Source organism: Megalops cyprinoides, chromosome 12 (genome assembly GCF_013368585.1).
Source record: "Megalops cyprinoides isolate fMegCyp1 chromosome 12, fMegCyp1.pri, whole genome shotgun sequence".
Classification (NCBI taxonomy): Eukaryota; Metazoa; Chordata; class Actinopteri; order Elopiformes; family Megalopidae; genus Megalops; species Megalops cyprinoides.
The window spans coordinates 30,379,287-30,401,932 of record NC_050594.1 but is presented as its reverse complement, the minus strand read 5'-3'; the positions used below and the strand labels follow the sequence as shown (position 1 = coordinate 30,401,932).

At 49.3% G+C, this 22,646-nt stretch overlaps 1 protein-coding gene across 1 annotated transcript in view; it reads left to right on the top strand.

The window, feature by feature from the left end:
- dpf3 (D4, zinc and double PHD fingers, family 3) overlaps positions 1 to 22,646 on the top strand; it is a 47,993-nt gene that overhangs the window by 9,209 nt on the left and 16,138 nt on the right. The window contains exons 3-9 of the mRNA XM_036542325.1: positions 5,731 to 5,891; positions 7,116 to 7,223; positions 12,195 to 12,328; positions 12,547 to 12,642; positions 14,531 to 14,603; positions 17,692 to 17,832; positions 18,549 to 18,677. Coding sequence (XP_036398218.1) covers positions 5,731 to 5,891; positions 7,116 to 7,223; positions 12,195 to 12,328; positions 12,547 to 12,642; positions 14,531 to 14,603; positions 17,692 to 17,832; positions 18,549 to 18,677 — 842 coding nt within the window. The remainder of the gene's footprint in view (positions 1 to 5,730; positions 5,892 to 7,115; positions 7,224 to 12,194; positions 12,329 to 12,546; positions 12,643 to 14,530; positions 14,604 to 17,691; positions 17,833 to 18,548; positions 18,678 to 22,646) is intronic.

Sequence of the window (22,646 nt, the reverse complement as noted above, 5' to 3'; positions counted from 1 at the left end):
TCAGGGTGAGGGTGAGGTCCTGGAGAGGGAGTTTGTGCCGAAAATCGTCCTGTCCTTAGTATGCTCTCCAGGTCTGGTGAAGAGAGGCCCAGCTGACACGGAACATTTTCACAATGCTGCTGTAATGTTGTTGCTGAGCAATAATGTCACAGACTCGATCGTAACAACAGTATTACAGTCATAGTGTTTCTATAGTCCTGTACATTAAGTCCCAGCCACATTAAATCTGTTTGCAAGAACAAGACCTCAGCACTGATTAGTGGGTTGGGCATATAGTTCTCATTTAGGACTAAAACCTGACCACAAATTGATAAAACTACCCAAGGTGCTGTTTAACATCCTTGCAAAACGTCTTCTAACAGTTAAGTTCTACCAGTGGAAGTCAGGCTCGGAAATGTGAAGACTTGGCGTCGTTAGCGGTGCGCATTATGCATGTTATTCTGAAGCGGGCCCGGCCAGCTCCTTGTTTACAGTGATAGCTTCTCCTTTTCACTGATAAGTGTCTTCCGCTGGCTCCGTGTTTTGAATTCCCCTTTATTGCAAATGTAAACACGGAGCCGCTCGAGCCCGGCTCTCTCCCCGCGTCGGGACCGGCCTGTTTCTGTGTAAACCCAGGCCCCCCGAAAAAAGGGAGCGAGGAGAGCGCACAGTGGCCTGAAAAGCTCTCTTGGACGCGTCCGGGGCTTTTTTTTCAAGTCGCCATTGTTTATGTGGAAAAATTCCTCCAGCCGTGGCCGGGTTCCCCTGGAGGAGTCGCCTCTCTGGGCCTCTCGCGGCCACCGCGCCACACCTCTATCTCCAGACCACGGAAACCACGAAAACTGCCGAGCGTGTTCCCCTCAGCGTAGCCGAGGCACCGCGGCACGGCTCGGGGCGAAAGGCTGAACGTGACCTCGTGGCACTCCGTAGAAGCTCCTCCGAAACGCAGCCGTTGAGTTTCACGTGTCTCTGGGTTTGGTCGATTGTCTTCTCTTTCTCCGTGGCGCTGTTTTTTAAACGTTGTTATAACGTCGTCGGGTTTTGAGGAGGAACGAGGCAGAAAGAGTGACGTGTTCTGCTGAGCTTGCCTGTGGCGTGAGGTGCGTGCCACGCGTGTGGAACAGCCTTTCACTCAGTCGTGCTGTAAATGATAATGCTTTGTTAATGGCTAACCTGCAGCTGATTAGATGATGGTCCCTGTCCCACCCGTCCCAAACAAATCACGTCTCTTCATCCCCCACCAAGGCCCGAGTTTCACAAACTCACGTAATTCTTCCCAAGAGGGGGGCGAGAGGAATCATCTTCCTCCTGGAGGCTGGCGGAAACAAAAGCGGCTCCCAGCATGCAATGTTCCTGCAGCCCCACTGTTTTTCCGAACCTGAGAGGAACACGTCTGACCCGTGGGACGCTTGACATGAACAGGACGATAGAAACCTGCCCCCTCTTTGTCGCGCAATTCGATTCCCCGGTTCCCTTAACACCCCCCTCTTTGGAGTTTCCCTCACGCAGTCGTCACGCAGTTCAACGTCGGATCCCCTCCGACACAACCTGTGACCAATAAGACGCGAGATGGCCGTGCCCTCTACGTGGCCCTCCAATGGGAGAGCGTGCCTAGGCAACGCATAGGGAAGGCAGCCCCGGGCTCTGGTACCAGTGTCACCTTGCGCATATTCAGGGCCTGTCTCTAGGGGGGTCTCTCAGCGAGCGGAGGGGTGAGATTTCACACCCGTGGCATAACACCTGCCGCCGTGCCGAACACGCACCGGAACCGTGGCAACACATCCCACCAGAGACTGATCCACCTGACAGAGCTGGGAACTCTCTTATCTCCCCACCACGGCGGGACAATCTGACAGATAGAGCTGTCCAGGGAGCTTCAGTCGGCGCCGCTCGGTTGTCAGGGCCTGTTTTTGTGAAGTCTCGGGGCGGCTCTGAGCTCTCCGCCAGCCCGGCGCGCTGTGAGCGTGCTGCCACAGATCAGGGTAAATGGCCACTCCGAGCTCGACGCTGTTGCGCTGATAAAAAGCTTTCTGCGGGGCACTTTAAAGTTAATCACAGTAATGTGCAGTAAAATGGCATCGGCGGGAGATTACGAGCCGGTTCGCTTTGTTTGGAGGTGATCGCTGGTGTCTCTTCGCGGAGCATCAGGGCACGTTTGTTATAGCCCGTATTAAAAGTGTCTCAGTGTGTCCTCGTGGATTTGTTCAGGAACCTCTCCCTTGGGGAAATTAAAGCTCGGCTCAGCGTTCTTTTTGAAACACCCGAAGCTCTGGGCTGCGGTCCTGGATGTGTTTTTAATGAAGAAATGTACACGCAGATGCAAGAGCAAGATGCTTTTTGGAACAGCAGTATTGGTTTTAACGTGACATTTGCTTACAGTCTCTGTGCCTGGTGTTCGTGGGTCTGCGTTTGCTCTCTCAGATCACACTGACACTCGCTCTGTCTGTGTCTCCCTCTCTCTGTTAGCCCTCCCTCTCCCACTCTTTCTCATCCCCCCTCCCTCTCCCTCATGCCCTTTCTCTCACTCTCTCTCTCTCTCTCTCTGTCTGTCTCTCCCTCTCCTACTGCCTGGTGTACCTGGGTCTGCGTTTGCTCTCTCAGATCACTCTGACACTCTCTCTGTCTATGGCTTCCTCTCTCTCCCCCCTCCCTCTCCCTCATGCCCTCTCTCTCTCTCTTTCACTCTCTCTCTGTCTGTCTCTCTGAGTCTGTCTTGCTCTCTTCTCTCTCTCTCTCTCGCTCTCTCTCTCTGTCTGTCTCTCTATTGCTCTCTCCTTCTTTTACTCTCTCTTGCTCCCCCTCTCTCTCTCTCTCTCTCACTCAGTCTTTGTAGGTCTTTCTCTTGTTCAGTTTCCCTCCCTCTCTCTCTGGTACCTGAGTCTGTGTCTGCTCTTCTAGATCACACTGACACTCTCCCTGCCTATGGCTTCTCTCTCTTTCCCGCCCTCTCCCACTCTCTCTCACTCCCCGCTCCCTCTCCCTCATGCTCTCTCTCTTGCTCTCTCTCTCGCTCTCTCTCTCACTCTCTCTCTCTCTCTCTCTCTCTCTTGCTTTCTCTCTCTCTCCCTCTCTCGCTCTCGCTCTCTGCCTGGTGTTCCTGGGTCTGCGTTTGCTCTCTCCGATCATACTGACACTCTCTCTGTCTGTGTCTCTCTCTCTTTCTGTCTGTCTGTCTCTCTCTCTGCCTGGTGTACCTGGCTCTGTGTTTGCTCCCGGATCACACTGACACTCTCTCCCTCCCTCGAGGTGCAGAACACAGGGGCCCATTGTGCCCCCCGGCCTCCCGGACCTTTCTCTTTGTCCGAGGCGACATTCCAAACATTTCTGTGTATCTGCCGGCCAAGGGAGCGCAGATCTAATCAGAGAGGAGGCAGGGAGAGAGAGAGGAGGCCTCTGTTTGCCAGAAAGTGCCCCCAGCCCCCTCTCGCAGCCCACCTATCTCCCTGGTCCCGTTAGGAGGGGCGGGAGGGGGCTCAGATACCCAAACCCTGAGACCTGCGATTGGAGTTCAAAATGGCCGCCTGCTCCTCCGGGGGGCGGAGAGGGGCTTGTAATTGAGAACATGTGGTTCCAATTGATTAGCTCCACAGACCTCGCTGTTGTTGGCGGGGGCCGGTGGCCGCTGTCTGCTGCCGTGTCACAGGTCACCACCGGCTACACGAGCACCGCACCAATGTTTTTTGTGTGCTTATTTATTTATTTATTTGGTGTGATGTCTTTCAGCCCTCCGTTGACGCAAAGCCGGTCGATACCCTTCGCGGGAGAGCCGACTGTGCCGCCGCCTCGTTTTTAGCATGCCACTTTAACACCGCGGACCGACTGGCAGGCGAGAACGCGGTGCGAGACCTCCGATCTCTCCGCTCCCCGGTTCGCGCCTGCTCGGGGACGTGAGCGGGAGGGGGGGGTTCGTTCCGGCGAGCGGCGGGCTGTTTTTCCTCCCGTCCCGCTGCCCGATTCACGTTGCGGCTCCTCGTGATAGCTGACACCTCCCCCCCCCCCCTCCTCCCCCGCTGCCGCTCCTCTTTGTGTGCAGACAGACACCGAGCAGAAGGGGGCCAGCTTTTTGGACCTTTCCCGCTGGCGGTAAATCACGGCGAGCGGAGCTGCGGCGGGGGCGTCTCCTCCAGGCGGACTGAGCCCGGGGCCGGAGTGCGCTCCGCCCCATCCCCAGCCTCTCCGTTACTGATTCCTGTGAGCAGATACAGCAGCACAGACCTGCCCTGCATCCTCGCTGTCAGACTCCGGAGAAATGCAGGGGAAGCTCACAGTCGCTGCCCCCCCCCCCCCCGCCTCAGGAGCTGCAGGCTGAGGCAGCAGATCCTAACAAAGGAAGGTCGTTCGGAGATAATTGGCCGCCGTAACCGCGGTGCCGCGGCCGCAGAGCCCGCCGGGTCGGATGGAGACGGGCAGGCCAGCCCCCGAAAACGGCACGCACGTGTTCGCCGGCAGACTGCGTGTCAGCTCTCCAGAGCGACGGCGGAGCCGGCCGTTTAATTGGCCGGTCGGGCCCGGTTAATTCGCGGGGAGGTGGCGCGATCTAGTCGGGCCCGTGTGGACGGCAGGCGTATCGCGAAGGGCGTTCCTGAGCCCCCTCCCCATGCGCGCGCACACCCCCCCCCCCCCCCCCCCCGCGACGCTCTCTGTGGCCTGACGGACACTGGCGCGAGCCCATACCCGGTTCCCGGGGGATCTCCTCCCCGATCCCTCCTCTCGAATCCATTTTTCCTCCGCTTTTATTACCGTGCACCTCCCCCCCCGCACGCCAGCCCAGATAAACCGCCACTGTGGATCCACTTTCACAGCAGCCCAGTGATTAAAAGCCATAAATTAAACTAACACAACTTGGCTGGGAAGCGGGGAGGCGGGGGGCTGGGGGGGGGGGGCAGGCTGGAGCTGCCGGAGCCGCCAGAGTCACCGGAGTCGCCGGGTCGGCAGGCTCACTCCCTCCGCACGCGGCAGGCGCGGCCTCCCTCCTCGCCTCTCCCTCCCCACTCCAGACCGACGGGGGGGGGGGCGGGATTGCATTCTGGGTAAATCTGGCAGCCGCGTCTCTTATCTGGCCGAGAGCACGGCGCTCCCGTGCGGATTTGCCCGCGGGGGCGGGGGGGCGGTTGGGGCGGGAGAGAGGCGCTCTCTCTCTCCCCCAGCGGGCGCACTGGAAGCGGGGCCGGGCGGCGCTCTGAAGCTGGGCCCGGCCTGATAAAAACACGGCTGCGTGAGAGTGCAGGAGGAGGATCAGCTGAGGACAGCGTCCAGCCCCGCTCTGCCTCTCTCCAGACAGGAGGAGTGAGCTGGCGAATCCGAGCTCACAGCAGACGCTGCGCTGCTCACAGTGTGTCACGGTCTGCTTGAGTGCGGCTCCCAACAGCAGCTGCCTGCACCAGCTTAATAACACACCGCGAATGGAAGAACCAATCAATCTGTCAGATTTTACCTGATACGCTGTAATTCTTATTTTGGGTATTATTTTTATGTCTCCTTGTATAAACACTGCATAGACATACAGCGGTAAAGCATGTTTGCACATTCCTCAGCTGTATAGCTGATGATATACGTTCAGCATCATACCAAACGCACAGTTTCAGTGGTCAGGACATACAGCCAAGGGAAAAAATAAACTGAAACCATTTCACAGGTAGGATGCATCGCGTTCATGTACGGTGTCACAGATATGTCTGTTTTAAAGGGTGGGGGGGGAGGGGGGTGATTTTTGGATGATTGCAGTGCTGAGATTGTGTGGCATCTCCGCAGGCTGGGCGATCAGTTCTACAAGGAGGCCATCGAGCACTGCCGCAGCTACAATGCCCGCCTGTGCGCCGAGCGCAGCGTGCGCCTGCCCTTCCTGGACTCGCAGACCGGCGTGGCGCAGAACAACTGCTACATCTGGATGGAGCGCCGCCACCGCGGGCCAGGTGGGTGGGGTGGCGTGGGGCCAGGGCGGGGCTGGGGCGGGGTCAGGGTAAGACCACGCCCTGTGTGACCCCGCATGACCCCAGGGCATAGCACCACGGTGGCCGTCACGGTCGTCACATACCTCAGCCACTCAACAACTACGTGCAGCTTGTGCCAGAGGGCATTTCTAGGTCTGCCCGGCTAAGCTCAACCTGCCGCACATGGTATTCTGCCCGTATCTCCGAGCACCAAGTTTAAGCCAGTTTTTCCCTTCTCACAGTTTATTTTTTGTTCATTTCTCTGACCCCCCAAACTCACCATGATGTATGAAAAAGAAGTGGAGCGCTTGCCTGAATTTGTCACTGGAAGTTTGGACAGGGTGCCACAGCCGCTGGATTGAATGCGGACCCTAACGTCCTGCATCAGTGATTTGTTTTCGGTGACGTTTCTGGGAGAGCTATGTGAGTGCAGGCTGTAAACGGTCTCTCAACTCCCATTGCCTTCTTCAGCTTATATAAATAACCCCAAGTCCACCCTTCGTTTTTTTTTTTTTTTAAAAGTTGAAACCTTACCCACCCCCGAGGATGAGGGCTAGGGGTACGATCAGTGAGGTCTGCAGAGGGAGTCGGACGAGCAGCACGTTCTAGAGATGTTTTTTCATCCCGGATCCAGAGTTGGGAAGGCGAACGCGCAGTGAGCCGTTTCTCCCCCGTGCATCTGACCACACCCTTACAGTCGTAGCTTTTTAAAGGCCTTTATGATCTGGCTCGGGACTAATTCGGCATGAGCTGCCAATGGGAACAACAATATGCATACCAAAAGTTGGACACAAATAGAACCCGCATCTCGTCTGGAGAGGCCCGGGTCCCACCCTGTACTTTGTGGTCGGCAGGCTCTTGTTTGAACACATTTGCGCTGCTTTATCCCCCATCTGCTTCCACTGAAAGCGTAATGACATGGGATGCATCGTATAAAATATACTTGGGAGTGGTAAACAAATTATATAAAAAAAAAAATATGTGGGATCGAAACAAAGGGAAACGGGCTGCCAAAAGAGTGGTCGACAGGCGAGCTCAGATCCGTAGTTTGAGACCGTGTAGATGTGCGGCCAGCTACCACGGAGGAATGTATACACACGTCAGGCCCCGTGTGGCGTGAGGGGAGAGCGTGAGTCACGTGGAGGTTTAGGGGAGCCCTCCGAAGGGGGGGGAAGGTGGTTAACGTGAGCTGGTTTGTGTGCGCAGGGATGGCCGCGGGGCAGATGTACACGTACCCGGCCCGCTGCTGGAGGAAGAAGAGGAGGCTGCACACGCCCGTCGACCCCCAGCTGCGACTGTGCGAGCTGCGCCTCGGTAAGAGGAAGGGCGTCCTAAAATCCCCTCCGCCGACCGGCCGCCCTCACTCACACGCTCTCCTTCCGCCCGCTACACTTTTTACTCATTGTGTTCTGTGAGGTAATCCACTCTAAACGTGCGACACACTCCGGGTACGTGTTCACTGGCCGTGCGTTTTATGGGTAATGAATGACTGCGTGCTGTAACTCTGTGGGATGTCCAGCAGCACAAGCGGAGCAGTTCTTTTCACCCTCTTCTCCCCTTGTTTCACTCTCACACACATTCACTTGCTTTTTCACCCCACTTTCTCTCTCACACACTCACTCCGTCTTTCACTCTCCCTCCTTTCTCATTCTCGCAGCCACAGTCCCTGCCTGTCGTATCTCGTTCTCTCCCTCCCTCCCCGTCTCTCTTTCTCCTGCTCTTCTGCCTCTCCTAACTTGTTCCCTCATTCTCACCTCTGCCCTTCTTCCTTTCAAGCTCCTCCTCCTCTCTCCACTCTATTTGTAATCACCTCGTTCACCGACCCATTTACTGACTCACACATCAGCTTATTCACTCACTCACCTACTCTCTCATGCTAGCTCCCTCACTCACTCATGCCATAACTCACATTAGCTCAGTCACTTATACTAGTTCACTCACTCACTCACTCACTCACTCCTGCCTTTCTTTTTACCCCCGCCCTTCTCTCTCCCTTCCTCTCGCTCTCTCGTGGCCTGCCTCCCTCCTGCACCGCCGGGTGGAACCTGCACATTCCTGCAGGCTTTACTCCTCAGCCTGTGCAGGCAGGGCCAGCCGGAGGCCATGGTCTGGGGCCCATCTGCCTCTCATTACCTGCTCTCTCGTTACACTCCCATCGCATCAATGCCCCCTCTCTCTGTCGGCATGGGAACCGTGCCTCCTACCTGGCCCCTGCACCAGAGGTCAGGTAGCTGCTCAGTGGCCCCCCCTGCGGCTCCGACCGCAAGTCAAAGGACCGGCTAGCTCTCTTAGAGACGGTTTTATATTCACTCGAAACGCAATCCCGTCCAAAACAAAGAGGGCCCTTCAGTTTAAAAACTTAAGCCTTTTTTGTTTAGGACACAATTTATCCCCCAAGAAAGGAGAGTTAAGTATCCAGCCGAAGTTATCTGGCATGCAGGCAATGCCTCGTTAGGAAGAGTGATATTGCTTACCGCTCTCCACTCCCCCTTGTTTCCTAACAGCACAGGAGTGGAAGTTATTTGTCTGAAGGGGCTTTAGGAGGAATGTGTGAGGAGCCTGATAAGAGGAAAGAATGAAGCCCAGTCTTCGTCCCTCACTTCCTCGGGTTATTGTTTCCGTAGAGCAGCGCAGCCCCCCAGCTGTGTTCCCGGCTAGCTCCCTTCTGGAGGCGGTTCACACAAGCGGCGCACCGCCAGCGTAACCCTGAAACGGAGAGGGTGGAAACAAAGCCCTCGCAGGTGCGGGGACGGGGCCGTCGGAAATGCAGCACCTCGCCTGGCTGATTAAATGCGCCGTGTGATACTTGTGCCGCCGTTTACTTCGTGGTTTGCGCACCCTTAGAGCGGAGTCAACACAGTTAGGAAAATGAGACGAACCGAAGGAAACAGAACAAAGCTTAAACATGTTTGATGGTGTGCTTGGGGCGCGAGAGTAGCGCAGCGGTTAAAGAAGTGGACTCCTAGCCAGGAGACGGCAGATTCATACCCAGAGATGGGGCTCTGCTGTTGTTGCCTTGAGCAAGGCGCTTAACCGGAAGTGCTGAAAGTATAAGTACGTTATTGTATCGTGTTTAAAAAACGGCACTCACTTTGGATAAGGGCCTCTGATAAGCAAATAGAGAACGCTGGAGTGAGACCGGGCCCTGCTTCCTGCTGCGTGGACAGGATCCTGTTGAGCAGGTGTTCAGGTAGTGAACCACAGAGCCACACCTCCAGGACACAGAGCAGGGGCTGAAGCTGTGAGCATGCTCAGAAAAGTACCCCTTTGGGGTAAAGGGTCAGCATACCCACTGCATCAAAAACGAGTCACTTCAACATGGGGAAAATGTATTTTAGTTTATTTCTGCATTTGACCAGGTAAGTTCACAGAGAGCCAGTTTTCATGTTCAATAAAGAGGCAAACACAGCAAATACAAAGAATTGACAATACAGAGGCGCAAATGCACAGGTACCAGTGTTGGACAGAGCTCTGTGCTTATGCAAAAAGGCAAAAAGTGAGATAATGTTACTCAATTCCTAAAACTTATCTTCAGTTGAATTTTGTTCCAGTCATTTGCTGCTGCTGAGTCGATTTATGACAGAAAAACGATGGAGCTTTTGGATCACCAGGGTAATGAGCTTAGCTGATCTCAAATAATCAGGCCTAAAAGTGGCTGGCGGCAGATCTCATAGGTGAGAGGGCGTTTTACCCAAACAGGGATGTATAAATTAGCAAAAGCCAATTAGTATCACGCCTTGTATGCAAAGAAGGCCAATTAATTGAAGAATAAAGGCCACAGTGGTGTGTTTTGAGGGGCGCCAGTCACCACTCTGTTTGTAGAATGGTAAAAGACATCCGGTCTTCTGTGGCAGGGGGTGGGAGGGCATGCTGCACACATCACCACAATCAGAACTGCGATGGATGTTCATTAGAAAAGGGGTAAAACGCGTGTTCTTCCAGTATAAATAAACTAATCTGTACTTCTTTTCAATTTGTTTTTGAATTTAGTAGGGCTGTCAACGTTAAGGCGTTAACGCTCGTTCACGATTAATCGCAAAACTTTAACGTGTTAATGTTTTAACGGTAATTAAACATTATCAAATTTGACCGCAACTTCCTTCCGTAATTCCAGCGCGGATATTTACCTGGCAGACCCAGCAAACGCAGCAAACGCAGATGTGCTGAACAGCAAATTTCGTTTTAACCCTTTCGCGCGTACGGTCACACCGGTGTGATTAGCCGTTTAGCGCATATGCTAAAGCTGGTGCGATTAGAACACTAGGAGAAATTCTAGCTAATTTTAGCTTTGAGGAAACAGCGATTTAACTCTAAAAATATAGCAAATACTAACTGAAATCTATAAGAAACTTAATAACGCAAATGAAAACATAAAGAACCATATAAAGTAACACGCGCGCTACATACCATAACAAATAAGTTACATGCGAAAGGGTTAAAATTTGCCGTTCAGCACTTCTGCGTTTGCCACGCCTTTCAGTAATTCAGACAGGTAAATATCCGCGCTGGAATTACGGAAGGAAGTTGCGGTCAAACTTGATAATATGTTTAATTACCGTTAAATCATTAACGCGTTAAAGTTTGCGATTAATCGCGAACAAGCGTTAACGCCTTAACGTTGACAGCCCTATAATTTAGAAATTCTAGAGTTTCACTCTGTAACCCTCTACCGTCGCCTCAGTCAGCACTAGCACAGCATCGGTGTATTGCATGGATTCTCTCCGTCGTTGCATTCCGTGGATTTTCATGACAGAGTCAAGCAGTCCTGCAGGCCTGTCTGCCTCACAGAGCAGTGCTTCTTTCTCTCAGCGCTTCCTGCTCAGAGGAGAGGGCAGAGTCTCACGGGCTGCTGCTGATAGGATCAACCTCACGTCTTTCATTTATTTTTATTCCATTTCCCTCTCAATTAATGAAAGGCATGAGGTCGACCCTATCGGTGGCAGATCCACGAGACTCCGCACCCCTCCCACCCCCCGCAGCTTGACAGGGAACACAAACAGAGGGAACTTCTGCTCCGTAGGAGGACTGCGGGGCCTCTGTCTGGGTGCCGATTATAGGGCTGCTGGACCACGTGGGTCCAAATACCGCTATTATTGTGTTTGTTACTGTTCTGCATCCAGACACACTTGCGTTGCAGTTTTACACCTCTCGTTCATGGAGCTTGTGCAAGAAGCCGTAGTGTGTCCTGCCTGGAACAGTCCTTCAGATGTGTAGCAGAAGAGACCTGGCAGCTGCGGTAATAAGAGGCAGACCCCTCTGAAAGGCACGGCGCCGTGGTTTCGGGAGGCAGGTGCGGCGTCGGAGGAAAGCGTGAGGATCCGTCTCTTTAGTATGGGAGCCGGTGCGCCGGCAGCAGGGGAGGTGGAGGTGGTCAGGGGCGGGGACTCCGCCTGCATGCACAAGCAGCGGCTCCTCACAGACAGGCTGCTCTATTTTCATCCCTGACTCCCCGGGGGGGGGAGGCTGTCTCGTCGCTGACAGCTGAAAGTCAACCTGCGCAGACACAATGGGGGGCTGGTGGGTGGGGGTTGGGAGGGGGGGGCGCTCGGCGGGGCTGAGCACTCAATAAACACGGCTTAGAGCATCCGCAGACTCCACCTAGAACCCCGTGTCCTTTTTCATCCCGCGCTCGCCTCTCGCCCCTGCTTTTATGAGAGATCACAGGCGGAAATAACCCTGCTTGGCAGAGTTCATCCCTTTCATTGGGAGCAGAAGGAGGATTGCTCTTTACCTCCAGACCTAAGAAACTGGCCGTTCATATTTTTATGTTTCTCAGAACTGGTTTGTTCCTGTAAGCATATGTAAACTGAAGAGGAAAAAGCGCACACATAACTGAATGTAAGAATTTAAGATGTTCGTCTGGAATCTTGGACATTATTAGTGACATGGATACCTCCGTTTTGATTCTGAACTGACGCCCCCAAATGAAATAGAAGTGAAATAGACCAAGGTTGCCGACTAGCTCAGAATTGCCTGTCTCCCCCCCCTCCTCTCTCTGTCCTTTCATCTCATGCACCTGGTATGTTTCATGTTTTATTCCTCGTGACACCCAGGTCAAGCTGACAGGAAGAGCTTATGGAACAAATTCACAGGCTCGAAGAGGTCCGTGAATTGCAGCTCACTTCTCACAGATAAAATGTGTGTGGGTGCTGAAGTTATTCAAAGAGTGATTTAATTTTCATGTAGAAATTGACTGGGGTGGTGGAAGCTTTTTGGTTGCGCTGACCCGACTTGTCCGTGTTACATGGCACTGTCTGACTGTCCCGCCGTGGCCTGTGCCCGCAGAGGGGGAGCTGGCACCCAAGAAGGAGCCCCTGCCCGTGGAGGGCACCACCCTGGAAGCACTGCTGAGAGGAGAAAGCCTGGAGAGGAAGAGCAACAGCAATGCCAAGGAGGACGAGAACCTGCTGGAGATCCAGGTGTGGGGGCGGGGGGCTTTGAGGGGGCCCTGAGGGGTTTCCATCTCTCCTGGATCTTAATTTTTTAGTCACAGCCACATTGGATTGGATGCCAACTCATCTGATGCATAAGTTTAGGGAACTGGAACTGGCAGGAGCTCAGCCCGTCCCACTAATTTGCATTGGTCTGCAGTCTGCAGCGTAAGACTGCCTTCCTTACCCTGTGTCTTCCTTTGCAGAGGGTCTTAGAAGCTGATGAAAACGGGGACGGTTTCCATGACGATGAGGACTTTGAAGTGGACACTCCGAAAAGGAAGCACAGAAGCAAAGGCCGGGTAAGAGTTTTCAAAGACAGGAGGGAGACGGGGTGTTCCCTTTTTGTTATGAAAAACCTATTAAATCCTTTGTTACATAATTGCAGGATAAGCATTGCCTTATGTGGCTCCAAAACCAGAAATTTTTCTGAGGCTTATGAAAGCCGCGGTTGTTGAACTGTGTGTCTGTACCGGCAGCAAGCTCTGCCCCTTGTTTTGGGGTGGCTCTGAGGGTTCCTTCATCAGGCTACTGATTATTTTCCTGGATGGATGGAAATAAGCAAGAGATGTGGCAGAACACCCTGCCAAATTAGGCCTGGATGCAAACGGATTATTCCAATTTAGAGAAAATGGAGAGTGGAGAACATTAGTTGCAAACCATCTTCGTGTGAGAGGGATGTTAGTGAGGAGTCGACTTCCATCCTGCTGTGTTTTCTGCAACAGTGAACCTCTGATATTTCTCTATTTGATCTTTGTCAGAATTTTATAATTCGAGTTCATCTCAGGGTATAATTCACTGGTAGGTGTATGTGTTGTGGTTAACACCTCATCCAGGTGCTTATTTCACCGTGCAGTTTTGCAGGAAGCGCCTCCGGTGCTTCTGAAACTCTGCACAGGCGTGCTTTGGCAGGGACTAGCAGCACAGCTAATGCTCAGTCATTACGGTGACCTGAATCAGCTGATTATATAAGTCATTTTTCAAACATCTCTCGCAAGGGATGGGCAGAGCGAGGTAATCAATTCGGAGATGGGCGGCCTGGAGCTGATGTATGCCTAGCAGTTGGATGGCATTTGTGTGGAAAGAGCAAAGCTGAATTTACCAGCCTAGAGAGGTCATTTCTGTAAGAGCTTACCTATGACAGTGACACAGCAAAACAGCAAATGAAAGCAGGCCTCGTGTAGCTTTCAGCCACTCAGATACAGCTCTCATTGTTCTTCTGTTTGTCTTGGAGCCAGCAGAGTCAGAATCTCTCATCGGGATCTGTCATATTTTTTCTTTGTAGTTATAACATTATTTGCATCTTCTTAAGTCACATGGAAAATATTAAGAATTTCAAATGTTTGAGTCTTGCCTTTTGATAGAAGCGGTTTGAAGTTTCAACAAAATTCTTTGAACAAATGGACTACAGTGGCCTAGCACAGCAAGTTATCAGAAATAAACCTGGTTGGAAGACATTTTTTTGGCTTTAGTGAGATAAAATGCAGATAAGCTTATCTACAAGTATCCATATTTGCTCAGACACAGTATTTTGTGACTGACTGTGAAATAACTGACCTTTGTAAAAGTGATCATGCATTTGACCCTTTATGCAGAGGACTGCCAGACGTTTTTAGTCACACACTATTACTGTTGGAAATATTGTGATATACAGTCAGAAAGTTGGACGCACTTTTCTGTATTTTTACTATTTTCCACATTTTAGAATGATAGCGAAGACATCAAAACTATGAAACAATGCAAATGGAATTATGCAGTGACCCAAAAAGTGTTATAAACAAATCAAAACTATCTCATTTATTAGATTTCTCAAAATAGGCAAATATTTTTTAATTCATTTTTTTAGAATGAAATTCATATATCGTTAAAATTTATATTTGTCTAAAAAGCAAATTTCAAACATTAAATCATACGTGTTGAGATCAGAATGTCTTGTTTCCCATGATCTTAATCAGGTGTGTCCAAACTCCTAACTGGTACTGTAATTTAATTAATATGTGTTTTTCTAACAGTTTGACAGACACCCTTTTTCTGTGAACAGTAAGAGTATGTTATGACAAACAGTTTTTATCATGCCTTTGAGGTTTGAATGAAGACGTTTGTCCTCCCGTGCAGGAGGTGCAGTAGTGCAGTAGCGTGTGTCTCCCAGTAGGGGGTGCTGGCTTGACGGTGAGCTTGCTCTGCCTGCAGGGACGTGGCTCAGGACGCAGGAAGACAGAAGCCGCCTCTGTGGATGATCAGGACAAGCCATATGTCTGTGACAGTAAGTGCCCGCGGCATGCGGCGGACAACACATACCCTCGAAAGATACCGCAAGTTAAAATTAGCACCGGTCGCGCCAGCAATGCAACACATACAAGGGCATGATAGAAGTGCACAATAATGGAAGCTCATTCCTGCCCTTGTTAAATGTTCTATAGGACAGGTCAATCCAACATAAAACCATATAGTAAACACCAGCTACTACTGTAAAATGGCTGTCATGGTCGATTCCCACATTTAAAATTTGTTTTTCAGCTGCAGGCTGGGGTTTAATGTAGTCTGCATATCAAGAGCCGTTATCATTTCTGTTTTGCTCATACTAAGAACACACTTCTGATATACTCTTTGAATTAACGAAAGTGATCATTGCAAGTTATAGAATATTACCGCTTCCTCTGCTAACTGAAGTATCCCACTCTGACACCTGATTGCTCCCCTTTGGCCTCTGTGATATCTCTAGCTCATTTCATTTCTGGTCAGTTGTTATTGCACTGCAGTGGTGCATATTTTGAGCACCCACGTACCATATCCAACCGCTGAAGTGTAACAAACCATGCATGCTTTGTGAACATCAGGCGTAAAATATTGTAAAAGTCAACTGAACACAGGGAATTGCCTATTACAGTGCTGTTTAACTGTATTCTCTCTCAGTGCTCTAGTGGATGATATGGCTTAATTGGTTAAATAAATTTTCATTCAGTCCTTTATTCTCACATGGTGAGGAGCTGGATAGACAGGGCCCCTTAGACAGAGACAATACTCTAGAGCAGATGATTTCACTCCTCTTCACTCAAGGCTTTCTGTAATCCCTTTTAATTGCAAAGATTTTATTGCAAACATTCTTCTATTCTTCAGCCTGTATTACTACAGATGAAATCTTATCAGACGTGATTCAATTAACAGCACAAGAGTTAGTGAAAAGCTAGTTTCTTTTCACATAACAATATTGAGATTGTTTTGTTTAGGGTAGCCTTACAGGGAAGAGAGCATTGGTTGATTTTGCGTTCATTTTGTAAAATGATCATTATAACATGTTTGTTGTATGTGGAGCTGTTATTACGTTACACAGAAAAAAACAGAAACATTAAAAACAGAAATTGTTCTGTCATTGGATGCAGATGAAACAACTGGGTTTTTAAGGATGGATTCTGACTGTGTCTCAGAATCCTGTGGAACTGTATAATCCCCTTCAGAGAATGGACACCATTTCTGTGTAGTGGAAAGGGCACATAGGTAGGAGAGAATAAATGTCTAGATAATTTGCCATCGTTTTCCCTGCGTTATTTGACAAAAAGGATCAGGTGTCACTTTCCGCAGTCACCACTGTGTCAAATGTTCTTGTCATTTTGTAGTTTACATTTTGAAAAAAGGGTGGGGGGAGGTGTTTCAGGTTCTCTCATGTAATGTTAACTCTTTCTGAGTGAAACTTACTCTTGTTTCTTGTTTTTTTTTCTTTTCTTTTTTTTGCCTTGTGTCTTCTCTGTTTCAGACAGATACAAACAAAAGCATAACTCAAAAACTGCAGCCTCAGGTATCTGGCCTAGTCGCCGCCTCTTCTTCTCTGGGGAAATTTGGGCTTTATTAAGGACAAGATCAGGGCCCGCCACACTTGTATGGCTTCGGACCATGAAATCAATATGGTTGCATTCAGCATGACTCTCGGCTCGTGTCCCTCCTTGGTCAGTGCTTCCCCACCTAAAGAGTGAGCTTTAGGGACACGTTGAGATCACTGCAAGGTCTGCTTTTGCCATTTGTCTTGTGAAGTAGAGTCACAGGTCATAGCGGCAGAGCAGATCAAACTCCATAGTGAGCGCAAACATGCTTGGTCCAAAGTCCCGTGTGATGGTGTTCTCACCCACTCTCTCCTGTGCTGCTAGCTCATTCTTTCCTGTCGGAGCTAATCTCTCAACCCAGTCACTGAACCATTTCCACTCTTCCCCTGTGTTAGAGTTAGCAGGTCAAACTGAGGTAGTGGACAATAGTCCAGATGTTGCTGCCCTTATGACATTGCAGCGCTACCTAATTTAAAAGAAAGGCGGGGTTAAGTTAGACTAAACTGTAGAAATATAGGTATTCCTCCTAAAATAGCTATTTTCAATTCATGAATTATTACTGCCTTGGCTCACTTTTTCCTGGTAAGTTTTAGATTGCGATAGTACCTGTTTTTAGAAACCCTTTAGCCCCACAATACAGTGAAGCAGTGCGTAGTATTGCCTCTCCCAGCGCTTTTGTGAATTAGGTCTGTAGCATTGTGTCGTTGTGGATAACTGAATATTGAATTGTCGCTCACATTCCAGGGCCTTCACCTGCTTTTAGGGAATTTAGGGGATTTCTTTGGTGAAATCTTACTTTTCCAAGGTAAAAAAACCCCAGTCTGTGATTTACTCTGTTTGCTGGTGTAAAAGCAAACACTGCCTCACGAGCACCAGGCTATGCTATCAGTTCAGCGGACGTTTACAGCTTTCTCAAGGTGAAACGAGGGGTGTCCCGGAAACCACAACACATTAATCCACTTTTTACATCTGACATGTCAGGACACGTGGTGCTCATCCTGGGCATGATCCACAGATAACACAGTGTTTGTGCCAAGAAGGACCTCTTGTAAAAAGCCAAGAATGAACGCAAAAATAACATCTCCTAACATGATTAATTTCCAGGACACCCTTTCAAGAGTAGTTTCATTCGATAGTGTTGTAAAATTTGCCCTTCACCTTTCAATGTGTAATGTCAGATTAATACAAATATGCCTGGATTGACTAATTCCATGATAATATTTAATTATAGTTGTGTTACTGGCAATGGTATTTTTGCCACCTGGCCCATTTTTCTGCTAACACCAATCTGTGCCAATCAAATCAAGTGCAGTGCAAGTTGACGGACACCTAATGAAACAGTCAGGGATCCAGGGGAAACTGGTTGCCCCTGGTGATTACTGGGAAAGCTGAATGGATCGGCGTTTGCTCTTGTTACGACACTGCCCAGGTGAAAGCTCTAGGTCTGGCCCGCTGCGGACTGGTACCAGTCCACTCCGGTGTTGTGGGAGCAGCGGTTCTGACGGGCCCCTGTGTGTTGCTACTTCCCACCCACAGTTTGCGGGAAGCGCTACAAGAACCGCCCGGGTCTGAGCTACCACTACGCCCACACCCACCTGGCTGAGGAGGAGGGCGAGGACGAGAGGGACTCGGAGCCGCCCCAGTCTCCGCCCGCCCACTGCTCCGACAACCACAAACGTAAGGCGCCAGGCCTGTCCCCATCCACACTCCTGATGTTTGACTCAACATATTACGTCATGTAGCTGCTTTGTTTTTATAATTAATAACTCACTAATAACTCGTGTCAACGGTGGTGACTCATATGTGTTCAAGTGTGTGGCTTCTATAACTGTTATTCAGATGAATTATGTAGAGTGCCCGCCTTACTGCTCAGTTTGCAAACATCCGCACATCCAAAGTTCCAAGTGGGAAATATAGTTTGAATGTAGGACTGCTAACACCTCTGCAGGACAGAAAGGCGTGACTGAAGTGCGATCCAGTAGCATTCTGCTAGACCGGTACAGTTTTGTTTCAGGTTCATTGATGAATGTGTTGACGATTCATAAAGGAATAGCTCAGTGGGGAGAGCAATAACCCAACAGCAGTAATCCTGCACTAGATCAGGACCAGAAGGCCAACACCAGCATTGAGCCAGAAGAGTGGATGGCAAACATCTGCTGACTGTTTCCTTGTGGTACAGGGACAGCTAGGAATACTGTAATAACCTTCATAATAGCCTTCATACTCACCTGTTACATGTATTTTCAACCTAAATGTGCCCAAATTGTTCTGTTTTTGTGTTTTTGAGTGACATTGAGGCATGTTCCGGAGGCACTGGTTACTCGCAGGGTCTTAGGGTCCATATCTGTGTATCCCAGCTGATCCAGCAGCCCTACTCTCCCTCTCTCCCACAGCCCAGAAAGGCCCGGACGGAACGGTCATTCCCAATAACTACTGTGACTTCTGCCTGGGCGACTCGGGCTCCAACAGGAAGACGGGCCAGGCGGAGGAGCTGGTGTCCTGCTCGGACTGCGGCCGCTCCGGTGAGTGACCTCCTCCCGTCCGCTCTCCCAGCATCCCAAGCTCTGCCTCCCCCATTCATTACAGCTTCACCGTGGCCAGCAGCTCGGCGGTGCTTTTGTTTTCTCTCCACCACCCCCACAGCCCTCCTTGCTTAGCTAGGGGAGATTCCCGCTTCGAGGGCAGAGGGCTCCACTTCCCGTTTGCCGAAATTCACCACTGCGTTCCAAGCTGTAGTCATTTTTGCCTTCTAAAAGGTCAACAAATGCCAAACCTGAACTTGTAATAGGAAACGGCTGAAATTGGTTTCTCACTCAAACTGAAATGATGCACCATTGGTCACTGGAATCATTACAGAGGTGTAATGAGTAAGTGGTATTAAGGAGGCAAACAATGGAGCACTCTGCTTTCCTGTCTGGACTATTAATAAATCACTGCTTAAAGTTTGGTAGCGAGCGGAGAGCGCCCAGTAGAACTGCTACCTTAGCCGCGGGCCTGCGATCCAGATGCAAGTCAGATCCACACTGATCTTCCTGAACATATTAAACCCAAAGGCCAGTGCGTTTTCTCTTTCACACAGTTGCTGTAGGGGCCTTTGTATTCCAAGCTGCAGCCAACTAAAAAAAAAAAAAAAAAGCCTGCCTTCCAGGAAATATGTTTCCAGAGATAAAATACAATAAATCATAGCTAGCGCTATCACCTGCAGTGATAAATCAGCATACGGACATGATACACACCTACATCCAGCAAGTCAAGGAGAGAGTGGAGCTAAAGTCCTCACAGTAAGACATGGAGACTCCACTGAAGTGAAGTCACGTATACCTGACGCTATGACCACACATTTGCAGTAATAAACTGTTTGCAGTTTCGTTTGTGAAGAATGGCATACATTAGTGCACCAGCCTTACAATGGCAGTTGGTTGCAGCTGTAGGGATTGTCCTTCAGGAACACTTTTTTTTTTTGCTCAGCATGGTATTGGTTGTGGATATCGCATTATTGGCTGTTATGTACTTGTGATGGAGAGGAGTGGTGTGTGTCATGTGTGAGCATTTTCAGTTATAGATACTGCTAGAGTATTTGTCATGGTGTGGGCTGTTGTCTCAATGACTCACAAGATTGTGGCCTCCTGTAGTTTTGTCACATGCTAAACTGGTGCAGTCAATATTACCTACAAAACTCTCCTGAGTTTAAATGATGACAACTCTATAGCTAGATGGCTTGTTAAATTGAGTTAACCTTCATAATATTTACATATAAACAAGTCTTACTCTCTCTCATTTCCCTCAGTCCAGAGTGGATGATATTTCTGTAAAGTGAGGAGGATATAAACCCTTTTTTGACCTCATTTGCATTTCTCATGCTTTGGAAACGAATCTGCAGTTTTTAATAAGGTGGATTAAATGTACCCGGTAACAAGATGTGGTGGATTTTATGGGCCTTTTAGTTTGACTGATCCAGGAACAATGTCACGTTTGTTTCTTTTTCTGCCTTTCTCATCGGCCGCTTCGTCTCCACGTATGAGGTTTCTTTGGTTTTGTGTCCCATCCTTTGGTTTGTGTTCATGCTGCACATCTCTTAGCTGCTGAGTGTGTTAACAGCGTACTTCAGCTCTGTATGACGTGGCCAGCACAGCAAAAGCCACTTCCTATGCAAGCCAAGCACAGGTCAGCCTGACAGAGTCTGCATGGGGTCATGTTCTGGACGTTGAGGTGGTGTTTGACCTGAAAGTAATCAGTACATACTAATGAAGGTGGACAACTGGGGCCCTGCCTCCCTGTTGTCTTCTTTGAGTTTTGGCAATACAGGTCAGTGCTGGCCAATTTGTTGTATGTCATTGAGGATTCTTTCAGCAAGGAGAGAGCCATTGCATTGTGAGCACCTCCGATGTCTGTACCATCAGGCGAAAGGATTGCACACCACTTATCAGCTCTGAAAAGCTGCATAACAACTACCTCTGACAAGTTGGCTAGGTTGTTGTTGATTGCAACAGGGCTGATTGGCTTCATGTAGTGTCACATTGAGGTAATCCATACATCCCCCCCTAGACTTCGAAGCAATCACATGACACCTACAGCATTTTGCATTTCTGTCACGAAGAGCAGAAGACATGCTTTTAATCAGTAACTTCTCTGACCGCAATTCTCATGCTATGTATGTAAATATTAACACGGCAATTTCACAGGCAAAAGACTTGGTCGTTAAACTGGAATTCATTGCCATGCAAACTGAGGGGTAAGAAGTCTGACTGTGACGTTGTGGAGCTGCGTTGCTGTAGGTTCTGTCTACAGTGTTTGCTACTACTCTGTTACTATCACGTTTGTGCTAGCTGAGATGGCGCACGTTGGCTAATTTTAAGCCCCCCCCCCCTCGCTGCATTGGTGGAAGGAGTAAGCGTGTTCTCAGAGGGACACATGGAGACTGGACCCGCTCAGACAGTTTTGCAGGTGTGGCTGTGCACTGGGGGGGGGTGCGTATTGTCTGTTTTTTTCAGATACTGTGGCTCCAGTTACCCCCAAAACACAAATCTACATAAGCAGTATCACATCCCAAATGTTGTAAAATGGGGCCACTCAGAATGGGTGATTTCAACAAATGAGGCAGCCATTATTACATTTCAGTTTATGTTTTCTTTTGCATCTATTTTTACATAACTTATATTTGGCATATTATCCATTGGAAATAATGGATACACCCTGGGCATTTAGTGCAGCAGTTCAGTTTAAGTACGTCATACAAGGGTGCAGTGGATTTGAGCCTGCAACCCATTAGCTGCAACATCAATCCCCCGGACCACTACACTACCACAGATTTACAGCTATGGAAGAGATACATGTGTTGATATGAATGCTGTATTTAGAGTGAATTTTACTGTCTTGCATGGCAGCTCAGTCAGTATTGAGGATGTGTGATGAGTGCATGGCTCACTGACATCGAAACTTTCAGCTAGCAACTAGCTATAGACCAAGTACAGAAGTGTAAATAAAACATAAATAGCGCAGCTAAGTGTGAGTTAGACAAGTTAGACTATGACACACAGCTCTGATTATGTTCCAGCTCTTATTGAAGTTTCAGGTCACTCGTGATAACTGAACAGGCATGTTACAAGGAGATCTGTCCTCAGTTGAATGTAAACGTCACATTTCACAATTCACTTTGACAGGATTACAGTAGCTAGTCCTTCAGTTGCAGCTAATCTGAGAGGAATGAAAGCTTTTATGCAAAAAAAGGGGCCGTTTTTATTTTTGAACCTGGTACATTGGTCAATTCTCCTTGCAATCTTCTTCTTGACTGTGAGACTGGTTTCAGAAAACCATTCTTACCGTAGTGTAGTGGGTAATTTTACAGGCTTTCGTTCTGCTTCATGGACGGGGGTCCTTTTGAAGTGGGTCACATGAGTTGGTCTGACTCAGACCTGAAGGCATACAGCTTAACTGTAAAGCCTCCAGAGAGTATCCTGCCTCATATTGCTGCAGTATGTCATACACTCACAGTAGCCCACCAGTTCTTCTGTTTCATTGTGAGTTTGTGAATGTGCTCCCAAGGCTTATGTTGGTTTTGGTAACAAAGGTTGGACATGTGGAGCTTTTTCTGCATCATCTGGTTGTAGGATAGAAATGACAGCTCAGCTTATGCAATGCATTTCATTTGTGCTTGACTTTGTGTTCTTTGCACTCATTAATTATTTCTCCATCACATGCATTGTATTTCATTATTCACATTGTTTTATTATTATCAGAGTGGTGGTTTGTGAGATGTTGGTCCTGGATTCAGTTCTGAGTCTGTTTTTCAGTAAAGCAGTTTTGGTGGCTCAAGAGGTACAACCAAATGCATCCTGTGAGATGTTGGTACAGCTTTCAGGAAAGGCTGTTATCTGACAATCCCCATTCCAGACTGTTAAGCTGACAGAAGAAAGAACACACTGTTCTCAGTACAGTAGTCGTCATGTAACTTGGCTGTCCAATCTCTTTGGCCATTAAACAGTTTGCTTGTA